Here is a 26,544-nt window from a genome sequence, read left to right as displayed (position 1 = left end):
GCCTGCTTGGCACACCTTCCTCATTCCTGAAGAAGGGCTTATGCCCGAAACGTCGATTCTCCTGCTCCTTGGATGCTGCCTGACCTGCTGCGCTTTTCCAGCAACACATTTTTCAGCTTTGATCTCCAGCATCTGCAGTCCTCACTTTCTCCTAATTTCACATTTGTCCACATTGTACTATATTTGCTAAATCCTTACTCACACATTTAACCTCTCACATAGATGCAATGGTCAGAAAGGTACAACAACATCTTTTTCCTCAGGAAGCTTAGGAAACTCAGCTTGTCCATAAGGACCCTCACCAACCTCTACAGATGCAGCATAAAAGCATACTATGTACGTGCAGAACGGTCTGGTTTGGCAACTGCTCTGCCCAGGATCGTAAGAAACTACAAAAGGTTGTGAGCACAGCCCAGACCGTCATGGAAGCTAGCTGAAAATGTGTTGCTGGAAAAGCGCAGCAGGTCAGGTCAGCCCTTTCCTGAAGAAGGGCTTATGCCCGAAACGTCGATTCTCCTGTTCCTTGGATGCTGCCTGACCTGCTGCGCTTTTCCAGCAACACATTTTCAGCTCTGATCTCCAGCATCTGCAGCCGTCACTTTCTCCATCATGGAAGCTAACCTCCTTTCCATGAACTCCACTTAACGCTTCTCATTACCACAGAAAGGCTACCAATATCATCAAAGACCCCTCCCAACCCGATAATGCTCTCCTACAACCTCTTCTGTCAGGCAGGAGATTCAGAGGCTTGAACGCATGCACCATCAGGTTCAAGAACAGTTTCTTTCCTGCTGTTATTAGGCTGATGAATGGGCTCTCTAACTTCCAATAGTGCTGATTTGTGCACCTCCTGTGCAGTGTAACCTGTGTGCCTCGCTCTGTCTAAGCACCCTATGACTTGTATGCCACGATCTGCCTGTACTGCTCGCAAGACAAAGCTTTTCACTGTACTTAGAGACAAGTGAATACAATAAATCAAATCAAATTTCTATATCCTTTCGTAGGCTTCTTATGTCCTCTTCACAACTCATGTTGCAACCTACCTTTATCAGAAGATCAGAACATTTAGCTACAATACCTTTGTTTTTTCATCAAAATCATTTACAGAAATTACTTTGAAGCCCTGCTGTGAGGTGACCTTTCAGAAAGATGGGAGGAAGAAACTGCCTCTCAAAACAAGCAGGCAGGCAGTGCCTCACAGTCAACCTCTAGAAGATGTGATTTGGAGGAGCTGGTGTTGGACTGGGGTGGGCAAAGTTAAAAATCACATAACACTAGGTTATAATCCAAAAGGTTTATTTGGAAGCACTAGCTTTTACACACACACACTCTTAAATACTCATGCAGTCATACAGACCCTCTCTCATACACATGCTCTCTCATACACAACACATACACCTCCCACACTCGCACCCATGCACGCACCCTCTCACAGGCTTATGCCCCATCACACACACTCACACACACAAACACACACTCTCTCATGTACGCACATACTCGCACACACTCACTCTGTCTCTCTCCTGCACGCGCACACACTCACTTAAGTCTATGGCGTGAATTTGTATTTGCGAATTATATTTTCAGATACATTCTATTTTGCGAAAAAAGTGCAGAACCTGCAAGCAGTCAATGCAGGCAGTGAATCCATGTAATAATTGTAAATTCCACTTTGGAAATAGAACTAGTCTGACTCAAGATTGGTCTGGCTCACACCTTTAAGTCAATGTCTGAGCTGAGATGTCACCTTTTGTTATAAAACCTTAAATTATCCTGAGAACGTGACTTAAAAGAAGTTCTGGGATTTACATATTAAAGAACCAAAATCAACAAATTCATTCTAAAAGATGAAAGACTGAACAATCTAGATTTGTTCAATGTATCATTGTATCACGGTAATCTTTTGCTATAAATTCTGTGTCTTATGGTCCTGATTCACAACCACCTGATGAAGATGTAGTGTTCTGATAGCTAGTGCTTCCAAATAAATCTGTTGGACTATAACCTGGTGTTGTGTGATTTTTAACCTCTAGAAGTCCCGCCCTTCCCTCCTTTTCACATAAGTCATTTATAGCACTCATAGCTCTCTCCTTTCATGATTTTAATAAGAAGACAGCATACAACTTCCACAAGCGACAGAGAACCAGGTGGGGGTTACTGACCAGTTACTAGTCGTACAAGGCACTGCTGTTTAGATGCAAACCTGATTTTCTGCGGAGAGATGCTGCATTACATGTCACGTCTCTTTGGAGCTAAATCTCTGTGTTTAACCTCTCAGCTTTTGTGGAGTGGCATGTGACTGAAAAGATGCCAGCTGATACTGCTGCTGAACTTTCTGCTAGTGCTCCTCTTCCTCAACTGAAGTGCAAAGTAGGGCTGTATAATCTATTCCTGTGGCACAGCAAAGGCTGACAATATGGGGAATGAAGAGTAAGATCTGATTTCCAAGAAGTTGGAATCAGCCAACAAAAGCAGTGAAAACACTCTTTTACAAGAAGTAATGTGAGAAGCAAGCACTCACCTGACTATTGTTCACTGAAACTGAAGATTTTGAACAAGCAGCCCTGCCTCCTATTGTATATTTGCCTGGTTAACACTAGTAAGTTGCTGACATTTGGGAAATAGATGCACTCATTGTTACAGCCAGAAAGGTAGACTTGAACAGCAATTAGTGACCTATGTGCATATGATAATTACTTGCACGACAGCTTTAAGGTAGTTTCCAATCACCTGCACACCCACACAGGTGAAGTGCGGAGCTGGATGGGGTGATGTCAGAATTCCGACTTGATGTCACTATTCGGAAATTTAATTCCCAGTGTACACTTGAATCAACCTCCCATGGGCAATTAAGATTCAGCTTTTCTATGTAACAATCTATGGAAATAATTGGCCTCTGATTGATCTTAGGATGTCAAAGCCTTTAAATTATCCAAAAATGTGCATGTCTATAATACTCAGGTCTGCTTTTCAAGTGGTTACGCATAGCTGCATCTTGGCAGCAGAACAATACATACTATATTAAATGGCAAATTATTCCTGTCCTTAGGAAACACTGCATCCTTCAATTTATTTTGAGCAGTACATAGTTTGGAAAATGAGCATGTTCAACCTCTAGACATTTTAAGATTTTTGGCAGGAAACTGTTGTTTGATGGGTGATGTAAATACACCAGAAACTCACTCAAGCACTTTCCTGTTCCAAGACACACAATGGAGTGCTTGTTATTCAAATTCTGATGCCGAGAGCAACCCATATTTTTCCTTTGTCCCCTTGTACTTCTTGGTATTTGTAAATGGAAATATCCCCAATGTCAACAAGTAAATTCTTTACTGAAGCAATTTTAAACTCGACCCTAAATTGATAGCCGTAGATTTAGTACAATAAAACATTACTGTCTGAGATAGACTTTTTCATCACATACTTGTTCCTGCACTGACCAAGAATTATAGTCGTTTAGTATATGAAATGTACTATCACCAGTGGGGAAGCCTATAATTATACCACTAAACGGAAACCTTATTATCTATAAAACAACAGACTAACAGGATATAATGAGGATTATGTCTCATTGTAATTCGTAATTCCGCAATAGCATAATTAATTATTGCATAGAGAGATTCAAATTCTAAAAGTGAAAATAAAAGAGTAAACTTCAAAACATTCATTGCTTCAATCACATGAACAATGAAGAGAAGGGCAGCAAGTGGGGAAAAATTCCCTGCCTTCTGAAAGCTGAACATTTAATGGATTAGAGTTTCCCTTCAATTCAGTTGTTTATTTCAGCATAAATTGTTGAAAACTGGTGTAACCTGTGTGTAAAAGATCACAGAATTGTGAGTGCAAATTCTGTGCAACATGAATTTAGTTTCCAAAATCTTCTCTGCTAGTTTAAAGCTATTGTGCCACCTACAAAACAACCCATGTCCCAGAATAAATACATCACCATTGGACATTTCTGTTATTAGTACTTTTTTGCAGGTCTTTGAGGTTCTAAAAAAGTAAGGTAGTTCACTAGAGAATAAAGACAATAGGGGTGTTGTAAAATCTCAACTTACCTGTCATGTTCTGTATATTTTTCCAAGTAATTTTCAATCATTTATAATTGGCTAATCACAGGTAACACTGATTATTTGTGTTTTTGTGATAAATTGATTTTCAGTTGTACAAAGCAAATATCACTAACTTGTTGATCTTTAATATATTAATCTTCTTAATGAAGTGATCTTTCTAAATAAAACATACTTTTAAAGATACTTAGAAATGTTTTCCAATCATGTCAGTTCATGAAGCTTTCGCATTTAATGGTATACAAGTAAGTTCAGCCCAAATCTCTTTTCAAAACAGGCGCAATTTTTTTTTGGATCACAGCTTGCATCCAAAGGTGAAACTCTACCCCAGAATATTTACTGTGCATGTTAAAGTAACCATGGAAAATTATCACTTTATAAACTTGCAATGATTACACACTGGTTAACAGGTGATTGTTAAGTAGCAGTTGCCAACTATTTACAGAATTCTTACTTTGTTGTTTGGCAAGACATCTAACAACATTATAAAATCACCTCTGTCAATTTCATTGTAAAGATTATTAAATAAAACCACAGATAAACATGTAATGGGTCTCACAGACTCTCAATTTAAAAATAAGATACTCTTGTCTGGGTCATAACCAAACCTCAAAACCAAAATAACTGGGCAGGAAGCACCAATCTGATGGTATAACAATTTTCACGGAAATGGGATCCTTGTGCCGGCAATTTCTCTCTTCTCAGTGACCATTACAGCTAGATCACATGATTCTGCTAGTTATCATGATTCAGAATATTTCTCAATCTACTATTCCCATCAAACAAAGGGATCAAATCTTGCTTAATGAGGGGTTCAGGAGAACAATCCAGAAGCAGTACCAGAAATACTTCAAAACAAAAATGAGGTGCCTTACTAGTGAAGCTTTTACGCTAGACTATAAATACGCTAGTGGAAGCAGTATGTTATTGGCAGAATTGAGAGTCGCACACAAATCTCAGCAATGCCATCTGAAATGCACAATCAACTCATGTTTGACTTGGTTTGGGATTTTTGTCGTCTCACACACGACTGCAGTATGTGTGTGTGCTGTTTTTTAAACAATTGGACATATCATTCAATTTCAACCATAGCAGAAAATATGACATTAGAGACTGATGAGGATTTCCTTTTACATGTTTAATTACATTCTAAACACCGCCCAGCACGAGGAATAGAAATGTAAGCAGAAAATGCTAGAAATACTCAGGTCAGGCAACATCTTGGATGGATAAAAACAGAGTTAACATTTCTTCAGAAATGGATAAGAAACAGGACTGTTTGCATAGGTACAAAACAGCCAACCATCTATGAGCTCAGCCCAGCAAAACTGTGCAACTCGTCACAGGAAGGCATGGTCACATCTAAGTTGGCATCTAAGTGTCACGAGCAAGGGTAGCATTTATCATCCTAATCATTGTTGAGAAGGTGATAACTCACCACTTTCTTGAATTGTTGTAGTTCATTCAACTGTTTTTATGATTTTTCTCTTTGCTTTCTTTTTGAGAAGAGGCTTGGATTCTAAACTAAGAAATCAAAGCAGCTTTTGAAAATGCACAAATTAACAGTGCAGGAATACGACACACTGCAGTACCAAAAAGGAACATATCCCCACTTAGCTGGATCTGTCTGGGGCTAGGATGTGGAGAGAAAGGTCAAGCCCTGACAAGGTAAACACTCAAAGTTGCAGTGCCATAAGACCTATGAATAGCTTATACCTGCAGCTGCATGAGGATGAAATGACTTAAGCTGAAAATGTGTTGCTGGAAAAGCGCAGCAGGTCAGGCAGCATCCAAGGAGCAGGAGAATCGACGTTTCGGGCATGAGTCCTTCTTCAGGAAAACCCAAAACGTCGATTCTCCTGCTCCTTGGATGCTGCCTGACCTGCTGCGCTTTTCCAGCAACACATTTTCAGCTCTGATCTCCAGCATCTGCAGTCATCACTTTCTCCGGTGAAATGACTTGAGAACAGGAAAAAGAAACTAATGGAAAAAGGTAAAGAGTTACATGCCTTTATGAAAAGACAGACTTTTCTTTCTGACATGTCAACTGTACAAATTGTCACAGCTCTGTGTCAGTAATTAAAATGTTCACAAAACTCCAGCAACTGTTATTGTTTAAAAAAAGACTGATTTAATGACATTATTGTAAAATGGACAGCTCTGAATGATTCTCTAATGGCAAAACCACATCATGCTGGAAGGAAAACCTGTTATTGTAACATGCTGTTTATTATCACCATGGGAAGCATCATCAGGAGTAAAGGAGTACAATACTGCTGCATTCTGTTGAAAAATGCTTTGAAGTCTGCAATGGGAAGTATTCTGTACTCATTATGCTTGCACATTAAATCTGTATAAGCAACATTAATTTTTCAAAGACTGCTATTAGTGTAACTGAAGATATTTTATTATGAATTAACACATAGAAGCATCTCTTTATGACAGTTTTAGAGTCAGCTCTTCATATGTAAAAGTATCCCACAACTCTCAATCAAAAGGTTAGTCAAATACATTCAGATCAGTTCTAGCAACTCAGGCATGGTGCTGTGGAACAAGCAAAATTGTAATCCATCAAATCTATAATATCATGATTCAGAATATTTCTCAATCTACCATTCTCATCAAATCAAGGGATCAAATCTTGTTTAATGAGGGGTTCAGGAGAACAATCCAGAAGCAGTACCAGAAATACTTCAAAACAAAAATGAGGTGCCTTACTAGAGAAGCTTTTACGCTAGACTATAAATACGCGAGTGGAAGCAGTATGTTATTGGCAGAATTGAGAGTTGCACACAATCTCAGCAATGCCATCTGAAATGCACAACCAACTCATATTTGACTTTGTTCAAGATTTTTGTCGTCTCACACAGGACTGCAGTATGTGTGTGTGTTGTTTTTTAAACAATTAGACATATCATTCAATTTCAATCATAGCAGAAAATATGACATTAGAGACTGATGAGGATTTCCTTTTACATGTTTAATGCTTAATAGAACTTTGTTCAATGGAAAAAATAATACATGACAATTATTTACACAAGATCCTCATGATGAATCAGTACATTAAAAATATATCTGCATTACCACTTAGCATCTAATAATGATGTTGAAGGTGTCAAAACATTATACAGCTACATTTCAGAATATTCAAAACTCCTCAGGAAGCTTTCCTGGTGCACACAAACTGTCTACAGAGGTGTGTGTATTTTTTTTTAAGGACTCTAAAACCAGTACTAGCACAAAAAATGTCTGTGAGAGAGGAAATTCAATTTTCCTGTGGTCTTCACAATGGGATCCTCGACTTTGGAAAATGTGCATTTAAGTTTCCTGACTCGCAAGAAGATCAAACAAAAATGGTTTAAGGTCAGGAAGACAGAGGGAAATAGTTGTCATTTGCTGGAAAAATAAAATTTAATGACCCAATTTGCATCTCCATTGGAAGTCTAGTAGGAACAGAAGAAATGATAGCAGAAGCAAGACAAATAGGAAGCCTCTGCTGCAGGGTAAGATGCACTATGGAAAAGAATGGATTAAGTCATTGTGTTGAAGTACTCTGAGAAGCTTGTGCACCGCAGATATGGGAGCTATTACAGGCTTGGTCAGAAACTGTTTTATGTCTGTTCTGGAAATCATTAGTATCAACATCATTACTATTCTGGGGTTAGCTTACTGTTTGGACTGTCTTGGCTGTGACAGTTGTACATGATGAGAATAACAGAGGGGACGGCAAGAGTATACATTTATTTTATATATTGGCATAATTCTTTTGAGATCTTTAGCAATTTTAGAAAAAATTCTGCCGAGTTTTTTTTCCAGTCATGCATATCTTGACACTGTTACCAATCAGCGCAAGATTTGAAATTATGCCTTGTAGTAAAATATACCTCTGTGGCTCATCATAAAAATATTAAACCTTACATAACAGTGACAGCTTAGTAATGATAATATTGTAAAAGATTATCGTAAGTACTGTATCTAGTACTAACCATTACTGGCTCAAGTAGGGGTCTGGTTTGATGTAGTATGTCACAAGGTGTCCTTCAAGTGCAGGCTATCTCATACCACCAAATGAGTGTCTCTTATGGTACCAGGTAATAAAAAAATTCATTCTCACATGTTTAATTTGGGCTTCATGGGACTGCTATTACAGTCAAATTACAGTTGCAAACTCATGTCAACAAATTAATTTCCCTTGTGACCATTAATAGCTTTTAGTATGAGCTAACCTTTAGAAACTATCTCTGGCTGGACACTAATGGTACATTTATATTGGATCTATTAGTTTTGTGCCAGTATGATTTTGAGAGTAGTGCAAGCTAGCAGCACCTAGTTATACTTCTCTATAAAACTTGCAAATAGGGAGAAACGAGAAGTCTGTGAATGTCATACTAAGTCCATGTATTTACTTATGCCCTCCAATCTCTGAATGTCAGTGTCATATTTTAATGTCAGTCAGACCCTGGGAGTTTCATAAGCTTTTAAAAATATTATATTTCAATAGAATAACTTTGATATCACACCAATAGTGTTACAAAATAATTTATATGATTATATATTATAATGATATGACCACATCATTAACGATTTATACTTTAGGAATTACCAAATTCTTTGATCATTTGTCAGGTAAACTTAGCAAGTTGCTGCTACTAGTATGAAGGGTTGTAATGTAGCCAGTGTTGGTACAGTTTCGTACTGACAAGAATTCTTTCACAGACGAATACACCATTTTAAAATACACCATGTTAATTCCACAAGACATTATTCAGTCAAATGGTATTAATAGCAATAATGTTATGGCTGGTCACAATGTGCTAGTCATGCAGTGCTGATGTATCTGCTATAACCAGGCAGTGCTACATCACATTCACTTGTATAACAGAAACATGGCTGAGCACAAAGTGTAAGAGCTAAGAACATAGAGGGTAGAGCAAGGGTGTGAAATCGTGTCTGAAAAGTACAAGGTACAGTTTTCCGGAACAAAGTACCTATGAAAGTGTTAGAATCGATCATTAAAGAGGTCGTAGTCCACAGCTGTCCTGTACAGTTTCTGACATTTGTCCTAGATATGGCAGAGAAAGGGAATTTAGGGTCCTGCTTTATGGGCTGGGACCTTGAGGTCCTGGTGGAGGTAGCTATGCAGATGTAGGATGCCCTCTTCCTTGAGAACCAGCAGAGGAAGTGATGAAGTTGCCATCCTGGTCAGCACAATCTCTGGTCTGGAGAAATGCCCACCAGTGTAGGAAGAAAGTAAATAATTTTCTCCAACATAAGCTTTTTTCTGATATCTTACCATACGATCTTAAAATATAGAAGCAATCAGCCTATCAAGTCTGCCGTGCCAATCAATGAGATCATGACTAATCTGCAACTCCACTTCCCTGCCTTTTCCCTGATAACACTTGATTCCCTTACTGATTAAAAAGCTGTCTATCTCAGTCTTGATTATGAATAATAATACAGCCTTTACAGCACTGTGTAGTAAAGAATTCCACCGATTCATTATAGTCCAGTGAAGAAATTCATCCTCACCTCTGTCTTAAATGTGCAATACCTTGTTCTGAGATTATGCCCTCTGGTCCCAGACTCTTCCACAAGATGAATCAACCTTTCCATGTCTACCCTGTCAAGTTTCATAAGAATCTTGCATGTTTGAATAAGGTCATCTCTTATTCTCTAAACTTCAATGAGTACAGACCAACCTATTCATCCTCTACCCATTAACAGTCTCCCCACACCCAGGATGAGCCAAGTGAACCTTCTCTGGATTATCTCTAATTCCAGTGTATTTTTCTTTTGATAGGGGCCCAAAACTGTCCACAACATTTCAGTTGTGACTAGTGTCTTGTAAAGTTTTAGCAAGAACTTCCTATTTTTATAATCCATTCCCTTTGAAATAAAGACTAACAGTCTATTTGCCTTTTCTATTCCCTGATGAATTTGTGTGCTTGCTTTTTTGTGATTTATACACACAGAACACCAAATTCCTCTGGGGTTCTTTCTGAAAGTAGCTTTCTGTAGTCTTTCTCCATTTAAATAATACACATTTCCTCTATGCTTTCAAAGTACATAAACTCACATTTTCTCACATTATGTTCTGTCTGCCAAGTTTTTGTCCATTTGCTTAACCTGTCTCCATCCCTTTGCAGACTGTTTCATCTTATCACTTGCCTTCCCATCTCGTCTGCAAACTGGTTCATTCACTTCGCTCATCTAAGTCATCGATTCACATAGCATGGAAACAGACCCTTCAGTCCAACTAGTCCATACCAACCACATTCCCAAACTTAAGTAGACTCATTTGCCTGCATTTGGGCCATATCTCTCCAAACGTTCCCTATTCATGTACTTATCCAAATATTTTTTAAATCTTGTAACTGTACTTGCATCCCCCATATGGCCTCAGCACTGATCCCTGTGGTGCTTCACTAGTTATAGGCTGGCAGCCTTAAAATGCCCCTTACACCCTAACCCTCTGTCTTGTATTAGCTAGTCAATCCTCAACCTATGTGAATATGCTACCTCTAACACCATGAGCTCTTTTCTTACTAAGTACCCTAATGAGTGATGCCTTATCAAATGCTTTCTGAAAATAGAAATATATTACATCCACAATTTTCGCTTTATCTCCCCTGCTTGTCATCTTCTCAAAGAATTCTAGTAAATTTGACAGACATGATTTTCCCTTTGTGAAGCCATGTTGACTATTTTTGATCATGTTTTGCATTTCTAAATTCTCTGACATTACATTCTTTACATTAACTCTAACATTTTCCCAATAATAGATGCTAAACTAAATGATCTACAGTTACAGATTTATGGTTTCTTGCCTTTTTAAATAAAGGCATACATTGGAAACTTTGTAATGCTATGGGACGTTTCCAGAATCTACACATGATCTCAGCTGTTGTAACTACCTCCTACAGAGGTCTTTGCTCGATTGCTCTCATTATTTCCTCCAAGATCTTCCCTCACTTGCTCTTACCCAGCCCAATCCCTGACACCACTAACCCTGCATGCCATTTACACTGTCTACTCACTCACTCTTCAACACACTTCGAACATCAGTTTGGAATAGAGGAGTAAGTCTGCATATCAAAATTAAAGGACATGCTGAAAGCTTCACTTAGAGGATCTGATGTTGATTTCAAGCTCTGGGAGAAGCTCACCAGGATCACTGCACTTGGCACAACCAAATATAAAACAGTAGACCCCTCTGAAAGCGAGCACATATCAAATGTCAGACAGAATACATCAGGGGAAGAAAAACAGAGCCAACAGCTCATCCAAAGCGGTGTCCTGACTCTATTTGCAGCAGGACCCAATGAGCGCTGTACAGCTTTAGTAGTCATCTACACACCCACTGGAATCCCACCTAACACCCTGGATAATTAATATGTTCACCCTTCAAGGCAAAGAAAGCTTCTCGCATATGGCTAATTTTTAAATGCACACAAGCTTTGTATCTTTTTGAGTTGCTAACTGGGGAATGTAACACATTGTGCAATACTGAGCCATATAGACTAGAAACATTTTCCAAAGAAGAGTCACATGGAACTGGGAACATTAACTGTTTCTCTTTCCACATATGCTGCCAGATCTGTTGAGTTTATTCATCACTTTTTGTTTTAGTGAATTTTCAAATAGAAATGCATTTAAGCACCCTGTTACCTCTGAAACAATGACTCCAGATGGTTACGAAGTAGATAGAGTCACAGAGATGTACAGCACGGAAACAGACCCTTCAATTCAACTTGTTCATACCGACCAGATATCCTAACCTAATCTAATCCCATTTGCCAGCATTTGGCATATATCCCTCTGAGCCCTCCCTATTCATATACCCATCCAGATGCCTTTCAAATGTTGCAATTGCACCAGCCTCCACCAGCTCCTCTGGCAGCTCATTCCATGCACGTACCACCCTCTGCATGAAAAAGTTGCCCCTTAGGTCTCTTTTATGTCTTTCCCCTCTCACCCTAAACCTACGTCCTCTAGTTCTGGACTCCCCTACCCCAGGGAAAAGACTTTGTCTATTTACCCTATCCATGCCCCTCATGATTTTATAAACCTCTATACAGTCACCCCTCAGCCTCCAATGCTCCAGGGAAAACAGCCCCAACTTATTCAGCTTCTCCCTATAGCTCAACTCCTCCAACCCTGGCAACATCCTTGTAAATCTTTTCTGAACCCTTTCAAGTTTCACAATATCCTTCTGATTGGAAGGAGACCAGAATTGTGCGCAATATTCCAAAAGTGGCCCAACCGACATCTTGTACAGCCGCAACATGACCTCCCAACTCCTAGACTCAATACTCTGACCAATAAAGGAAAGCATGCCAAATGCTTTCTTCATTATCCTATCTACCTGCGACTCTACTTTCAAGGATCTATGAATGACCTGAAATGAACAGTAGTTTGGTTTTGGTTTTGTTTCTTTTCAAGTACCTAGTAGAAAATTGTACAAGCTATTGTAATTTACCAGCATAGCATCTGAACATTTAGCTAAATGTATTCCTGATCAAAGTTTACATCTCTGCTATGATCCATATATGTCTTCAACTTATCTATCATCAGACTGCAATTTAGTTTTCAATTGTTCTTTGGCTTTCAGGTAAGGTTGCTCATTTCCCATTTAATTATATGTGAAATTAAACAGTTATTGATCAATACTTTGCAGATTTGCTTTATATCTGTGCAAATATTTATACTGACAAAATTACATTATATTGAATTTGACTTCCAAAATATTCATAATCTACAAGTATTGGAGTTCAAGTAAAAAGTATTTAAAATCATCAAGATTGTACTCCAAACTGATTATACTGCAACAACTATAGTCACAGTAATAGTGAACCATCACAAAAGCACAACAGATACTGGGCAGGGGAACTGGTCAACATCATCACATCAGTAGCCGAATTACAGTTAAAACTCTTCATTCAGACCCTTTACTACCCTCAATTGCTTTTGCTTGGTTTGAAATCAAAATCTGAACAGGACTGAGTTGTTGATGTAAACCAATTTCTTTTTATTAATTCACTTTTAAAAAGTGCGATGTAGTAATCTCCATCCCCACTGTCCACCATTCATTCCATGCACATGGTGTATTAGAAAATCAATATGCCACACCAACAGGTCGTCTAATTCACAATGCTACGGCAACAAATTTCAATGCAGTAGGCCAAGGACAGCGATGTCAGCATGAAGCAAGATGGAAAATTACAATGAGAGGCCACTAGAAGCTTGGGGTCACAATTGTGGACTGAATATAGGTGTTATGCGAAGCGGTCGCCCAGACTGTGTGGCATACCTCCAATGTTGAGGAGACCACATTGTGATCCAGTGAATACAGTATACTAAAGTGCATCATTGCTTCACCTGGAAGGAGTGTTTAAGGCCTTGGCACCTATTATATCTCTAACTTTTGTCAGTTCTAATAAAACGTCCTTGATCTAAAATGTTAACTCCATAGATACTACCTGGCTTTTGCGTTTTTTCAAGATTTCCTGCATTTATTTCAGATTTTCAGCATTCTTGTTATTCTTAAGAAATACTCCATGCAATCTACTCATTTCAAAGTCACTTAATTAAAAATTATTTATAAATTCAACTTTGAGCACGAGATTCTCCCTTTGTTCTTTATTTTGTGAATTCAAATGATAAAATAATAACTTTTTCTGATTCCATCATTAACACTCAACATTAACATTAGAAACAGTATATCAATATACCTTCATTTCTGCACAGAATTTAATATAACAGAAGACAACGATCAAAGTAGGTAAAAATCTATTGAAGTAAAATGAGCAAAGTGGTGGCAGTAAATGGGAAAAATACTGCCTTAGCTAAGTACTTATCTGCAATATTCATTTGTTATATATGATCCTTTTCACTGAGACTCAAATGAAGTCTTTATGGAATGACTCCATTTAGAGATCATTGTTGGTTTTGTGTTTATCTCTTAAAAAACAAATAAAGTCTCCAGTCGGAAATATGAATGCATCATAGAGGCTAACTGTAGACATGTGATTTCATAAATGCAAATTAATCTTTCTATGATAAATGTTCTATTATCTAAAACAATTTTTAAAAGATGCTATAAAATAAAATGTCAATGATGAAATGGCATTTATAAGATAAATATTTTGCAGAAAATTTATTTTCTGCACTTTTTGGATTATAACTTCAATACCTTGATAAAGTAGCGTGTAACTTTAATATTTTTTCTCACTTCAAAACCACAGAAATGTAGGTTAAACATAAAATGCTCAAATAAAGCTCCAAAGCCTTAAACAAAATCCCAATGAGCGATAAGGTTAGTTAAGTTTTGAATGTGACAGTATTATGCTGGAGTGACTAAAGCCACCTGGGAGAATAAGTAATTTCAGTAAGTTATAGCTCCTGGACAAGGTGACGTCCTCAGCCGCTCAGGATGATTTTGAACAGTCTTCCCAAATGCTTGGTCCAGTCGAATGATGGGCTCATATCCACCATTACCTCCCAGAATACTCCATCAGCAGAACGCCCTGCAGCCATCAAGGGTCAGGGGAGAGATCATCTGTTACTAAAACTGGCAAGTCCAATCCCCTAGACCCGACAGGACACACATCTACTGACAGAAGATTTGATTTGTATTACTTCATTCCTGTAACGTGCTTCTATCTTCATTCGAGCTAATTCTGTTATAGACTATATAGATAAATACAAGTCTATATAACAACGTCTAGATAAATTATTGGCAGTCAGGGGAGGCAGATAACAGGCTGTGTAACATAATGGAGCTAAGACTGTGTGATGGGCTAATAAATTCTGCTAAAGATTGGCCTACAGTAGTAGTTTATCTAGCGCCACAGACAGGTTAACCCTCAGAGGCCTATTGAAGACACAATGCCCAATCAAGATGCCAAAATCCAACAATTAGAAGCAACATTTCTGTAAGTATACAAGTCACTCGGAAATTTTGAAAATGTTACATAAAAGAAAGCTAAATCTTTCAAAATTTATTAATATAATAACAATTCAATGTTTTTCAATGCTTTATTACAGAAATAATTGAAACTATATTTCATTCGAGAGTTAACTGCAATTCAATTCAGATGAACATCTAATATGTAAATATTTCTGAAAAGCAAATTAAATAGAATATCTCAAAGCTATTAATCCTGGAACTTCCTAGAAAATTTTGCATAGGGTCAACCTAAGAGTGATTTTCTATGTTTTTCTCACCTAAAGAAATTTGCACATAGGCAACTAATGCGAAATATAACATTAAAATCCAACACAGGTTTGAACATAAAAAGGCTGAAAGTCCAGATCAGACCAGAGGGAGTGCTGCATTGTTGTGGTGTTATCTTTTGAATGGGGTAGATACAAAAGATCCCATGCTGGTATTTTGAAGAAGAGAAAGGCAATTATTTTCTGTGTCCTGGACAATATTCACCCCCCAATTAACATCACAAAAACACATTATCTGTCATTATTTACTATGTACAAACAGTCTGCAGCACTTCCAAAATTACAACAGCTACACTTCAAAAATATTTGATTGACTATAAACTACTTTGCAATGTTAACGGTTATGAAAAGTACAACACAAATGCTAATACTGCTTTCTTATGCTTACTAGTAGACACAAAATACATTAATTATTTATGTTTCTTCCCAGGAATGTCCATCAAACATGTTCATGTTTCTTTTCATAGCTTTGTCTTATGCAACTATTTAGATTTGACATTCATAGCTAATCCTTGCAATGGTACCCCTCATGCCAGGATTATGCCAACCATGGAACTCTGCTTCTGAAACTACCACAGTTCATGCATAAGGTGAGGGGGTCTATACAAGCAGATGTCTGTGTATTCAGGCCACATTTGCAGGTTTTTATTCCTCTGTTCTTCTTTGCAAAGTCCACATATCCTGTAAATTCTGGAGGTATCAGACGGTTAGGCGGTAGTATGGGGGTTAAAAAAAAACAAGAGTGTCAGAGGTTCTGCTCACTCTGAGAGCTGGCTCTGAGGGAAGAGAAAAAAAAAGGGAGATTAGCCCGGGTGTCCCTGGAGAAGGCGCACGCAGTGTCCACCAACACCCTGGAGTTGTTCAGGGAGAGGTGGCGCCGCAGTGAGTGGAGTGCATTATTTCCACCTCCAACTCTATTTTGATTTAATCCCTACCCTCCCCTTCACTGTTTGATGTGAAGGGCACTGCTTGTCACTGGCCACTTGGGTGTTTTCTTTTCTTCCTGGTGGTAGAAATTGAATAAAGATTCGTGCACCTTGTGTCTCACATCTACACACACACAACATGGGTGCGGAGGAGAAATAAGCACTACCACAGTTAGGCAGTAGTGAGAAGGGCACTGCTTGTTACTGGCCACTCGGGTGTTTCCTCTCTTCCTGGTGGTGGAAAATAAATAAAAATTTGCACACTTGTTGTTTTTCACTGTGTCTGACACTTGCACACACACGACATGGGTGCTGGGGTAAAATAAGCACTACCGCTGTCAGGTGGTAGTGTGGAGGGAACAACAGATTTAACAAAAACAGGAAATTCAGAGAACCTTCTGATTTCAGCAACTGACTCTGAGCTGGCTGGTCACAGCCTGTGTACTGTGCTCACGGAAATACAGGGTGACTTGGTGACGGATTACCTGCCTCTGTGCAGTATTTTACTAGTCTTCTTGATTACCACTCCAGTGAAATTACCACTACAAAATTGTTTCCTCTATAGTTAAAATTAATACTTAGTGTGTTTCTAACAAGAAAGATGACATTGCATAGGCCTTGGAGGTAATTCAGATACTTGAGGGAAATAAAATTGATGAGGAGGAGGTTGGTTACGCTATGTGGCTAAAGCTAATAAGACACTAAGATCAGATGAGTTGTGCCCATTGATACTGAGCAAAGTGAAAATGGAAATTGTGAAGGCACTGGCCAATTACAAATGTTATATAAGCCCAGAAACTACAAGCCCCTCAGTGGTGGAGAAACTTCAAGAAACAATAATTCACAAAAAACATAACTGTCACTTGGGTGAATGCTGGTCAATTAATGAAGGTTAGCATGGATTTGTTAAGGACTAATTTTATCTAACTTGCTGGTGTTTTTAGATAAGGCAACAGAGGAAGGTTGATGAGGGTAATGATGTTCAAGCAGTGTAAATGGAGTTCCATTTGATAAAGTGCTGCATGACAGACTTGTGAGCAAAGTTGCAATATATGGGAGAAAAGGAACAGTCTGACATAGAGATATGATTAACTGATAACAGAAAACAGAAAGTAGCAGTTGATGGATGTTTTTCTGACTGCAGAAAAGTTTGTTTAGTGGAGATCCCCAGGACTGGAGTACAGACCTTGCCTTGCTCTTTCTGATATATATTTATGACCTAGATCTTGATGTACAGGGTACAATTTCAAAATGTGCAGACGATATGAAATTTAGAAGATTTGCCAATATTGAGGAGAATAGTGCAGAGTTTCAAAAGAACATAGATAGGTAGGTGAAATGGCTAGTCAAGTAGCAAGTAGAATTTAATGCAGATAATTGTGAAATGATTTTTTTTGATAGGTAGACTTGGAGAGATAATGTACAACAAAGGGTGCAATTTGTTAGGTACAGCAGCAGAGTGTATATATGCATAAGTGATTGTATGTGGCAGGTTGAGAGAACAGATCATACAGGATAGAGCATCCTTGGCTCTCATAATATGAACACAGAGTACAAAAGCAAGTTACATAATGAATCAAATTTGGATGACACAATCATCAGCCCTTTCCACCAGAATAGCAAATCCAATATAATGATATATCGATGATAACGCCAAAATTCTGCACCGCCAACTCCAGATAAGCTGAATTTGTGTCGGATTATCATATAACTATGGCAACTAGTCAAAGTGGAGTCAAGCCATGCAGGAGAATGAGACGATGGAACTCTGGAGCAAGCTGCCATTTGTGATGTCCTTGTGAAAGGATGCTCAAGGCCTGGAAGTATAGCTAAATATGTGAGAAATTTAGAAGTGCTTTTGATAGTGGAGAAAGTGAAGTTGATGCAACAAATGGAACACCATGGCACACAGCACAAAGTGGATATAAAAAGAGCTGGGTGATTCCACCACTGAGTTTGTGAACCATTCTGAAATACAAGCAAATATTTTGAAATAGTTTGACAAGCAGGCATTCTCTTTACCAAGGAAGAGGATGAGAATGATTATCCATTCTGACACTGAAGAAGAATTGCTAACATGGTTTAAGCCCGAGCAGAAAACATTTCCATCTCAGTCCAATCCTGAAGGAAAGGGGAGTCATCCTGATAAAAAGGCTGGGCCATAAGCATTTCATGCGCCGGGATGGATAGCTGGATAAAATCAAGATAAAGGCATGGCATCATCTTCCATGTGGAAATCGTTGAGGATGCAGCAGTTAAGGCAGCAGTAAGAAATGATTGACTCTAAAATGATTAGGCTCGAACATAATTAATACTTTGCTGTATTTTCTTTTTGCTTCTTTTTAACAATTGACTGTACTTGTAGGCAAATCACATTATGCAGGGTGCTCTAAACACAAATCAGTGACAGATTCACGGGGATCCAACTTATAGGGATTTTACCGTTTGTATATCACACTGGTTTGGCCTCAACTGTAATATTGTATGCACACTTTAAGGAAGAATTTAAGGCATGGGAGAGAGTTAATGTGCATGGGTCCAGGCATGAGGAACTCAGAACATAGTTAGATTGGTGAACGTAGGACTGATTAACTCGGGGAAGAAAAGGTTGAGTAGAGATTCAAATTATATAACTTTAGAACTATATAAAATCATGAGGGGTCTGTACAGAGTTTAGGAAAAAGCTGTACTTTTTGGCAGAAGGATTCAGAACAAGAGGGCAAAGATATAAGGGAATTATCAAAAGAAGCAATGCAGACATGAGCAAAAGCCTTTTCATGTAGCGCACCAATGGGATCTGGAATACACTGCCTGAGAGTGGCAGCAGGTTCAATTGAGGCAGTTAAGATGGAATTGGATTATTACCTGAAAAGAAATAATGTACGGGGTTACTGGGAGAAAGCCAGAGTACAGGTAAATTGCTCATTCATTCAGTCAGCACTGATAACTGGTGGGCGGCACGGTGGCACAGTGGTTAGCACTGCTGCCTCACAGCGCCAGAGACCCGGGTTCAATTCCCACCTCAGGCGACTGACTGTGTGGAGTTTGCATATTCTCCCCATGTCTGCGTGGGTTTCCTCCGGGTGCTCCGGTTTCCTCCCACAGTCCAAAAAAAATTGTGCAGATTAGGTGAATTGGCCACGCTAAATTGCCCTTAGTGTTAGGTGCAGCGGTAAATGTAGGGGAATGGGTCTGGGTGGATACGCTTCGGCGGGTCGGTGTGGACTTGTTGGGCCGAAGGGCCTGTTTCCACACTGTAAGCAATCTAATCTAATCTAATCTAATAACGTAGACAGGGTCTCTTGACCATTCTGTGATAGAGTAAACCTATCCTTTTGACTTGCTTCTTAAAAGAACACACTGAATGGGAGATACCAAATGAATATTTTGCATCAGTATTTACTGTGGAAAAGGATATGGAAGATATAGACTGTAGGGAAATAGACGGTGACATCTTGCAAAATGTCCATATTACAGAGGAGGAAGTGCTGAATATCTTGAAACAGGTAAAAGTGGATAAATCCCCAGATCAGGTATACCCTAGAACTCTGTGGGAAGCTAGAGAAGTGATTGCTGGGCCTCTTGCTGAGATATTTGTATCATCAATAGTCACAGGTGAGATGCCGGAAGACTGGAGGTTGGCTAACGTGGTGCCACTGTTTAAGAAAGGTGGTAAGGACAAGGCAGGGAACTATAGGCCAGTGAGCCTGATGTTGGTGGTGGGCAAGTTGTTGGATGGAATCCTGAGGGACAGGATGTATATGTATTTGGAAAGCCAAGGACTGATTAGGGATAGTCAACATTGCTTTGTGTATGGGAAATCATGTCTCACAAACTTGATTGAGTTTTTTGAGGAAGTAACAAAGAGCATTGATGAGGGCAGAGCGATAGATGTAATCTATATGGACTTCAGTAAGGTGTTCGACAAGGTTCCCCATGGAAGACTGTTTGGCAAGGTTAGATCTCAAGGAATACAGGGAGAACTAGCCATTTGGATACAGAACTGGCTCAAAGGTAGAAGATAGAGGGTGGTGGTGGAGGGTTGTTTTTCAGACTGGAGGCTTGTGACCAATGGAGTGCCACAAGGATCGGTGCTGGGTCCTCTACTTTTTGTCATTTACATAAATGACTTGGATGCGAGCATAAGAGGTACAATTAGTAAGTTTGCAGATGACATCAAAATTGGTGGTGTATGGACAGCGAAGAGGGTTACCTCAGATTACAACAGGATCTTGACCAAATGGACCAATGGGCTGAGAAGTGGAATGGAGTTTAATTCAGATAAATGCGAGGTGCTGCATTTTGGGAAAGCAAATCTTAGCAGGATTTAAGGGTAAGGTCATAGGAAGTGTTGCTGAACAAAGAGACCTTGCAGTACAGGTTCATAGCTCCTTCAAAGTGGAGTCGCAGGTAGATAGGATAGTGAAGAAGGCGTTTGGTATGCTTTCCTTTATTGGTCAGAGTATTGAGTATAGGAGTTGGGAGGTCATGTTGCGGCTGTACAGGACATTGGTTAGGCCACTGTTGGAATATTGCATGCAATTCTGGTCTCCTTCCTATCGGAAAGATGTTGTGAAACTTGAAAGGGTTCAGAAAAGATTTACAAAGATGTTGCCAGGGTTGGAGGATTTGAGCTATAGTGAGAGGCTGAATAGGCTGGGGCTGTTTTCCCTGGAGTGTCGGAGGCTGAGAGTGACCTTATAGAGGTTTATAAAATTATGAGGGGCATGGATAGGATAAATAGACAAAGTCTTTTCCCTGGGGTGGGGGGAGTCCAGAACTAGAGGACATAAGTTTTGGGTGAGAGGGGAAAGATAAAGAAGAGACCTAAGGGGCAACTTTTTCACGCAGAGGGCGGTACGTGTATGGAATGAGCTGCTCGAGGAAGTGGTGGAGGCTGGTACAATTGCAACATTTAAGAGGCATTTGAATGGGTGTATGAATAGGAAGGGTTTGGAGGGATATGGGCCGGGTGCTGGCACGTGGGACTAGATTGGGTTGGGATATCTGGTCGGCATGGACGTATTGGACTGAAGGGTCTTTTTCCCTGCTGTACATCTCTATGACTCTATGAATGGGTTTAGCTGTATATTCATAAATATAGTCTTCTCCATACATTAACAGCTCAATTAAATTTGTACTTCAAAATTTCCAAAGCATTTATGATTTCTTCCAATTATTTTATGAACTCCAATAAAAACATCGATGTAACACTCTAAGCTGCTTTTCTCTCCTTTCCTCATCAGGACAAAATGTCATCTTAAAGCAATTTGATATTGGTCGTCCCAACTTAATGAGCTAGCGCTAAATTAAATTTCCTGATTAAAACATGCCCGCAATTGTCAAAACCAGTAAACCAGATAAAGGAAGCGGGAAATAGGGTTTGAGTGGGGTGGGATAGGGTTAGGGAGATAAAAGGACAGTCAGTCCACATTTAATGTTTAACATCCAATAGTAGGGATTTGTTGCAGTATCAACGCATTTCAATGAAAACCTTCGTTAAAAGATCATTCCTGTTAATTACGATGTTGCAAAAACCAGTCTAATTTCATTAATAGTTCCAGTTATTAACACCTATGTTTTCTGTTCAACATCAAGAAACTAACCATAGCATTTTATAGCATTTAGTCTGTAACAAACTTAAAACTTCAGGAATCCAAAGGCATAATCTGGCTTCAGATTTTTTTTTTCTGGTAAATACATGACGGAAGCTAATTGCTGTGAAACTGAAGAAATTTGAATTTCTGTCACCTATCACTGGCATGAAGAACATCCAGGTTCATGGTGTATGGTTAAGCGCAGAATGCACTTTCTTCCACTATTCCCAACCATGAGCTGATTGCACCTACAAGGCAGTGTTCAATTGGAAAATCCAATATCTTGACCCAACATCAATAAGTGTATGGAGTTATCTGTCAACAAATATATGGAGTTATCTGTCCAAATCAGTGTTGTGACAGACTTGGGGGGGAAACTTAATAGTGATGGTTCTGCTATGACTTTTGTCCTTCTGAGTGGTACAGATCATGAGAAACTGTCATAGTAAGCTTAGTGAGTTGCTGTAATGCATTTTGCAGAGGGTGAAATACTGTAACCATCTTGGAGAGATGAGGGTAGATACTGAGTTTAGTGTAGGGCCACCAAACAAAAGATTGTTTTGTCCTGGATGGTTTTGGGCTTCTTCAGTATGTTGAATTCAGATGAGTAGTGACCATTTAGTTCCACCCTTGACTTGGAGAATAGAGCTAATCAGTGTAGTGGACAGATAAATTAGGAGCAGGCGCATGTGAAGGCTTATCTGATTGAGGCTACTTCCACTTTTTTGCACACCACAAATACCCTCTGATCCCTTGTTTATCAATAATCTGTCTATCCCTGCCTTAAAAATAGTTAATGATCCAGTTCCCTGGAAGTGAGTTCCACAGATTCATGACTCTCCAACTTAAATGGGAGACATCTTATTTTTAAACTGTGTGAACCTTCAATCTAGTCGCACCGCCATGGAGAAACATCCTTTCAGCATCTGTCCTTGTCAAGTCTGTTTCATTCTTCTAAACTCTAAAGTATGCGGACTCAACATGTCTAACCTTTCTTCACAAGATAATTGTGTCATCCTAGGAGTGAACCTTCTCTGCACCACTTCCAATTGTCAATTCTCCTCTTGCCTGCACAAGGTGATGAATACTTTATAAAGCACTCTCGATGTCTCTCCAATGCAATATTCAACCGCAGCAAAAGGTCCCTGCTTTTAATTTTCATTCCCCTTGCGATAAACAACATTCTTTTTGCTTTTCGAATCACTTACTGTACCTACATGCTAAAGTTTTGTGCTTCACGTACCAGTGCATTACTCTGTACCTCAGATTTCCATATCCTCTCTTCAGTTAAATACGGTGATGCTTTTTCATTTCATCCTGTTAAACTTAGCAAGTTCACATTTTCCCACAATCTCCTCCATACCCAAATAATGAGGGATTGCCACTTACAAAACAATTGTAGTTGGTTGCTGTTCAAGCACTCATTGCATAAACTTGAATTTGGAAACTTAGAAAATTGCTAAGAAATACTGGAAATATCAGAATAGTGGCTACAACGCATTTCGCCAAGCTAATCTAACAAAATAAATACAAATTATAAATGCCATTATATAAACTAACATTAATAAGGCAATGATAGCCTTGTTTTGATTTTTCAATTTAATCTGTTTTCATTGATTTAATAATACAATTATAGCTTGGCTAGAATTTGCCCCAGGTTTTCATAAATTTACAAACATAAAAAGAGTGTTTAGTGTACTAAGGAATCCTCAACACAAATAAAGCCTATGTTATAAAAATCTCTTCAATTGCAATTCAAACTATAAAATGCACGCAAAGTGGTTTGAAGGTGATGCCTAGTTAGTTTAAAGAAATTGTGAATTGCTTTCTAAAGTGGGTAATGGCACTAACCTTCGAAGAAACACCAATAGAATTGTGTAATATGTAGCCAGATTCGTATCCTGCAGGCATATCTGAGCAAAACAGGTTACAATCAGATTGGTTATCATTTAATTGTTCATTGGCAACCTGTGTTTGTTGGAAAAGCAAGACAACAAATGTTTTGATTAAATGGCAAAGACAAGGAGTTTAACTCAGGTACTATTTACTGCCTTAAATACCCTGATAAAATGGACATAATAATAGAAATTACTGGAGAAACGTAACAGGTCTGGCAGCATCTGTGGAGAGAAAAACAGAGTTAAAGTTGCAAGTCCAATGTGACTCTTCCTGAATATTCTTCTTCTAAAGCATAACTCTGTCTTCCTCTAGATGCTGGAAATGTTTTGGGGAGTTAGGAGGTGAGTTGTTTGTTGCAGTATTCCTCACCTCTGAACTGATCCTGTATTTATATTGCGAGTCAAGTTGAGTTTCTTGATAATGATAATCCACAGGATGTCAATAGTGGGGGATTCAGTAATGCTAACACCACTGAATGTCAAGGGGCGGTGGTTAGATTGTCTCTTATTGGAGATGGTCATTGTCTGGCACTGGTATGGCCTGAACTGCTGTGCTTTTCCAGCACCACTCTAATCCATGAATATAACTTGCCAATCGTCAGCCCAAGTCTGGATATTGTCCAGATGTTATTGCATTTGAACACGGGCTGTTTCAGTATCTGAGGAGTTGTGAATGGTGCTGAACATTGTGCAATCATTAGTGAATAGCCCCACTTCTGACCTTATGATGGGAGGACAGTCATTGGTGAAGCAGCTAAAGATGATTGGGCCTAGGATACCAACCTGAGTAACTCCTGCAGAGATATCCTGGAGCTGGAACGACTGATCTTCAACAATGATAATCATCTTCCTATGTGCCTGGTATAACTGCAACCAGTAGAGAGTTTTTGCATGATTCCCACTGATTCCAGTTTTGCTAGGACTCCTTGATGTCACATTTGATTGAGTGTGCCCTTGAAGTTACGAGCTGTCACTCTCACCTCACCTCTGCAAATCAGCTCTTTTGTCCATGTTTGAACCAAATTTGTAATGAGGTCAGGAGCTGAGTGGCCCTGGCAAAATCCAAACTGGGCGTCACTGAACAGGCTGTTGCTGAGCAGGTTCTGCTTGGTAGCACTGTTGATAACACCTTCCATCACTTTATTGATGATCAAGAGTAGACTGATATGGTGGTAACTGGCTGGGTTAGATTTGCCCTGCTTTTTGTGTACAGGACATACCTGAGCAGTTTTCCATGTTGTCGTGTAGATGTCAGTGTTGTAGCTGTACACGAACAGCTTGGCTAGGGGAGCGGCAAGTAATGGAGCACAAGTGTTCAGTACTATTGGCGAATATTGTCAGGACCAACAGCCTTTGCAGTATTTAGTGCTTCCAACAATTTCTTGATATCACATTGAGTAAATTAAATTGATTGAAAACTGTCATCTGTGATGCTGGGGACCACTGGAGGAAAAAGTGAGGACTGCAGATGCTGGAGATCAGAGCTGAAAATGTGTTGCTGGAAAAGCGCAGCAGGTCAGGCAGCATCCAAGGAGCAGGAGAATCGACGTTTCAGGCATGAGCCCTTCTTCAGGAATGAGGAAGCCACTGGTGGAAGCCAAGATGGATCATCCATTTAGCACTTCTGGCTGATGATTGTTGTGAATACTTCAGCCTTTTCTTTTGCTGATGTGCTGGGTTGATCCATCATTAAGGATGGGGATATTTGTGGAGCCTCCGGCTCGAGTGAATTGTTTAATTGTCTACTACTATTCAAGACTGGACGTGGTAGGACTTCACAGCTTGGATCTGATCCATTGGTTGTTGGATGGCTTAGCTCTATCACTTGCTACTTAAAATATTTGGCATTTGTGAGATAGACTCACCATGAAACCATGGCTGATTATCAGAAAAACCCATCTGGTTCACAGGGAAAGAAATCGGCCATCCTCACTTGGTCTGCATGTGACTCCAGAGCCACAACAAGGTAGTTGATTCTCAACTGCCCTCTGAAATGGCCTAGTAAACCACTCAGTTGTATCAATCGCTATGCAGTCTCACCAAAGAAATGAAACCAAATGGACTACCTGGTATTGACCCTGGCACTGGAAACATGGCAAACCCAGCCCTGACAATCTTGCAAATTCCTCCCTACTAACATCTGGAGACAACTGACAAAAGTGTCTCACAGACTAGTCAAGTAACGGGCTTATCTTATCCTACAGAATCATATGTTACAGACAATTTGCCAGACACCACTATCACCATCCCTGGATATGTCCTGTCCCAGTGACAAGGACAGCCCAGTAATACACATTTGCGAGGTGCCCTGGAAGTCCTCATGTTTGACTTCGGGTCCCATGAAGTCTCATGGTATCAGGTTAAAAATGAGCAAGGAAACCTCTTGCTGATTATTACATGCTGTCCTCCTCAGCTGATGAATCAGTACTCTTGCATGTTGGACAACACTTGAAGGAAGCACTTAGAGTGACAAGATGCAAAATGTACTCTGGGTGGGGGACTTCAATATCCATCAACAAGAGTGGCTTGGCAGCAGCACTACTGATCAAGCACATAGCTGCTAGACTGGATCTGCAGCAGGTGGTGAGGGAACCAACGAAAGGGAAAAACAAACTTGACCTCATCCTCACCAATTTGCCTGCAGTAGATACATCTGTTCATGACAGTATTAATAACAGCGACCATCGCACAGTCCCTGTGGAGATGAACTCGCTCCTCACACTGAGAATACCCTTCACTGTGTTGTGTGGCATTATCACTGTGCTAAATTGTGGGCGGCACAGTGGTTAGCACTGCTGCCTCACAGCGCCAGAGA

General features: G+C 39.4%; 1 protein-coding gene across 2 annotated transcripts in view; it reads right to left on the bottom strand.

Annotated features, from left to right (window-relative positions):
* The window catches only part of LOC122554293 (ERI1 exoribonuclease 3-like), a 376,858-nt gene that overhangs the window by 18,428 nt on the left and 331,886 nt on the right, over positions 1–26,544 (bottom strand). Inside the window, exons 7-8 of one of the 2 annotated variants that reach the window (XM_043699082.1) lie at positions 23,683–23,744; positions 16,052–16,084 (exon numbers count right to left, since the gene is read on the bottom strand). In XM_043699082.1, coding sequence (XP_043555017.1) covers positions 16,067–16,084; positions 23,683–23,744 — 80 coding nt within the window. In that variant the 3' untranslated portion in view covers positions 16,052–16,066. Of the gene's footprint in view, positions 1–16,051; positions 16,085–23,682; positions 23,745–26,544 lie in introns of those variants that run through there. The other variant, XM_043699081.1, reaches the window with a different exon arrangement.

Source organism: Chiloscyllium plagiosum, chromosome 11 (assembly GCF_004010195.1).
Source record: "Chiloscyllium plagiosum isolate BGI_BamShark_2017 chromosome 11, ASM401019v2, whole genome shotgun sequence".
Classification (NCBI taxonomy): Eukaryota; Metazoa; Chordata; class Chondrichthyes; order Orectolobiformes; family Hemiscylliidae; genus Chiloscyllium; species Chiloscyllium plagiosum.
Note: the sequence above shows the minus strand (reverse complement) of the source record. Positions and strands in the feature narration are given on the sequence as shown.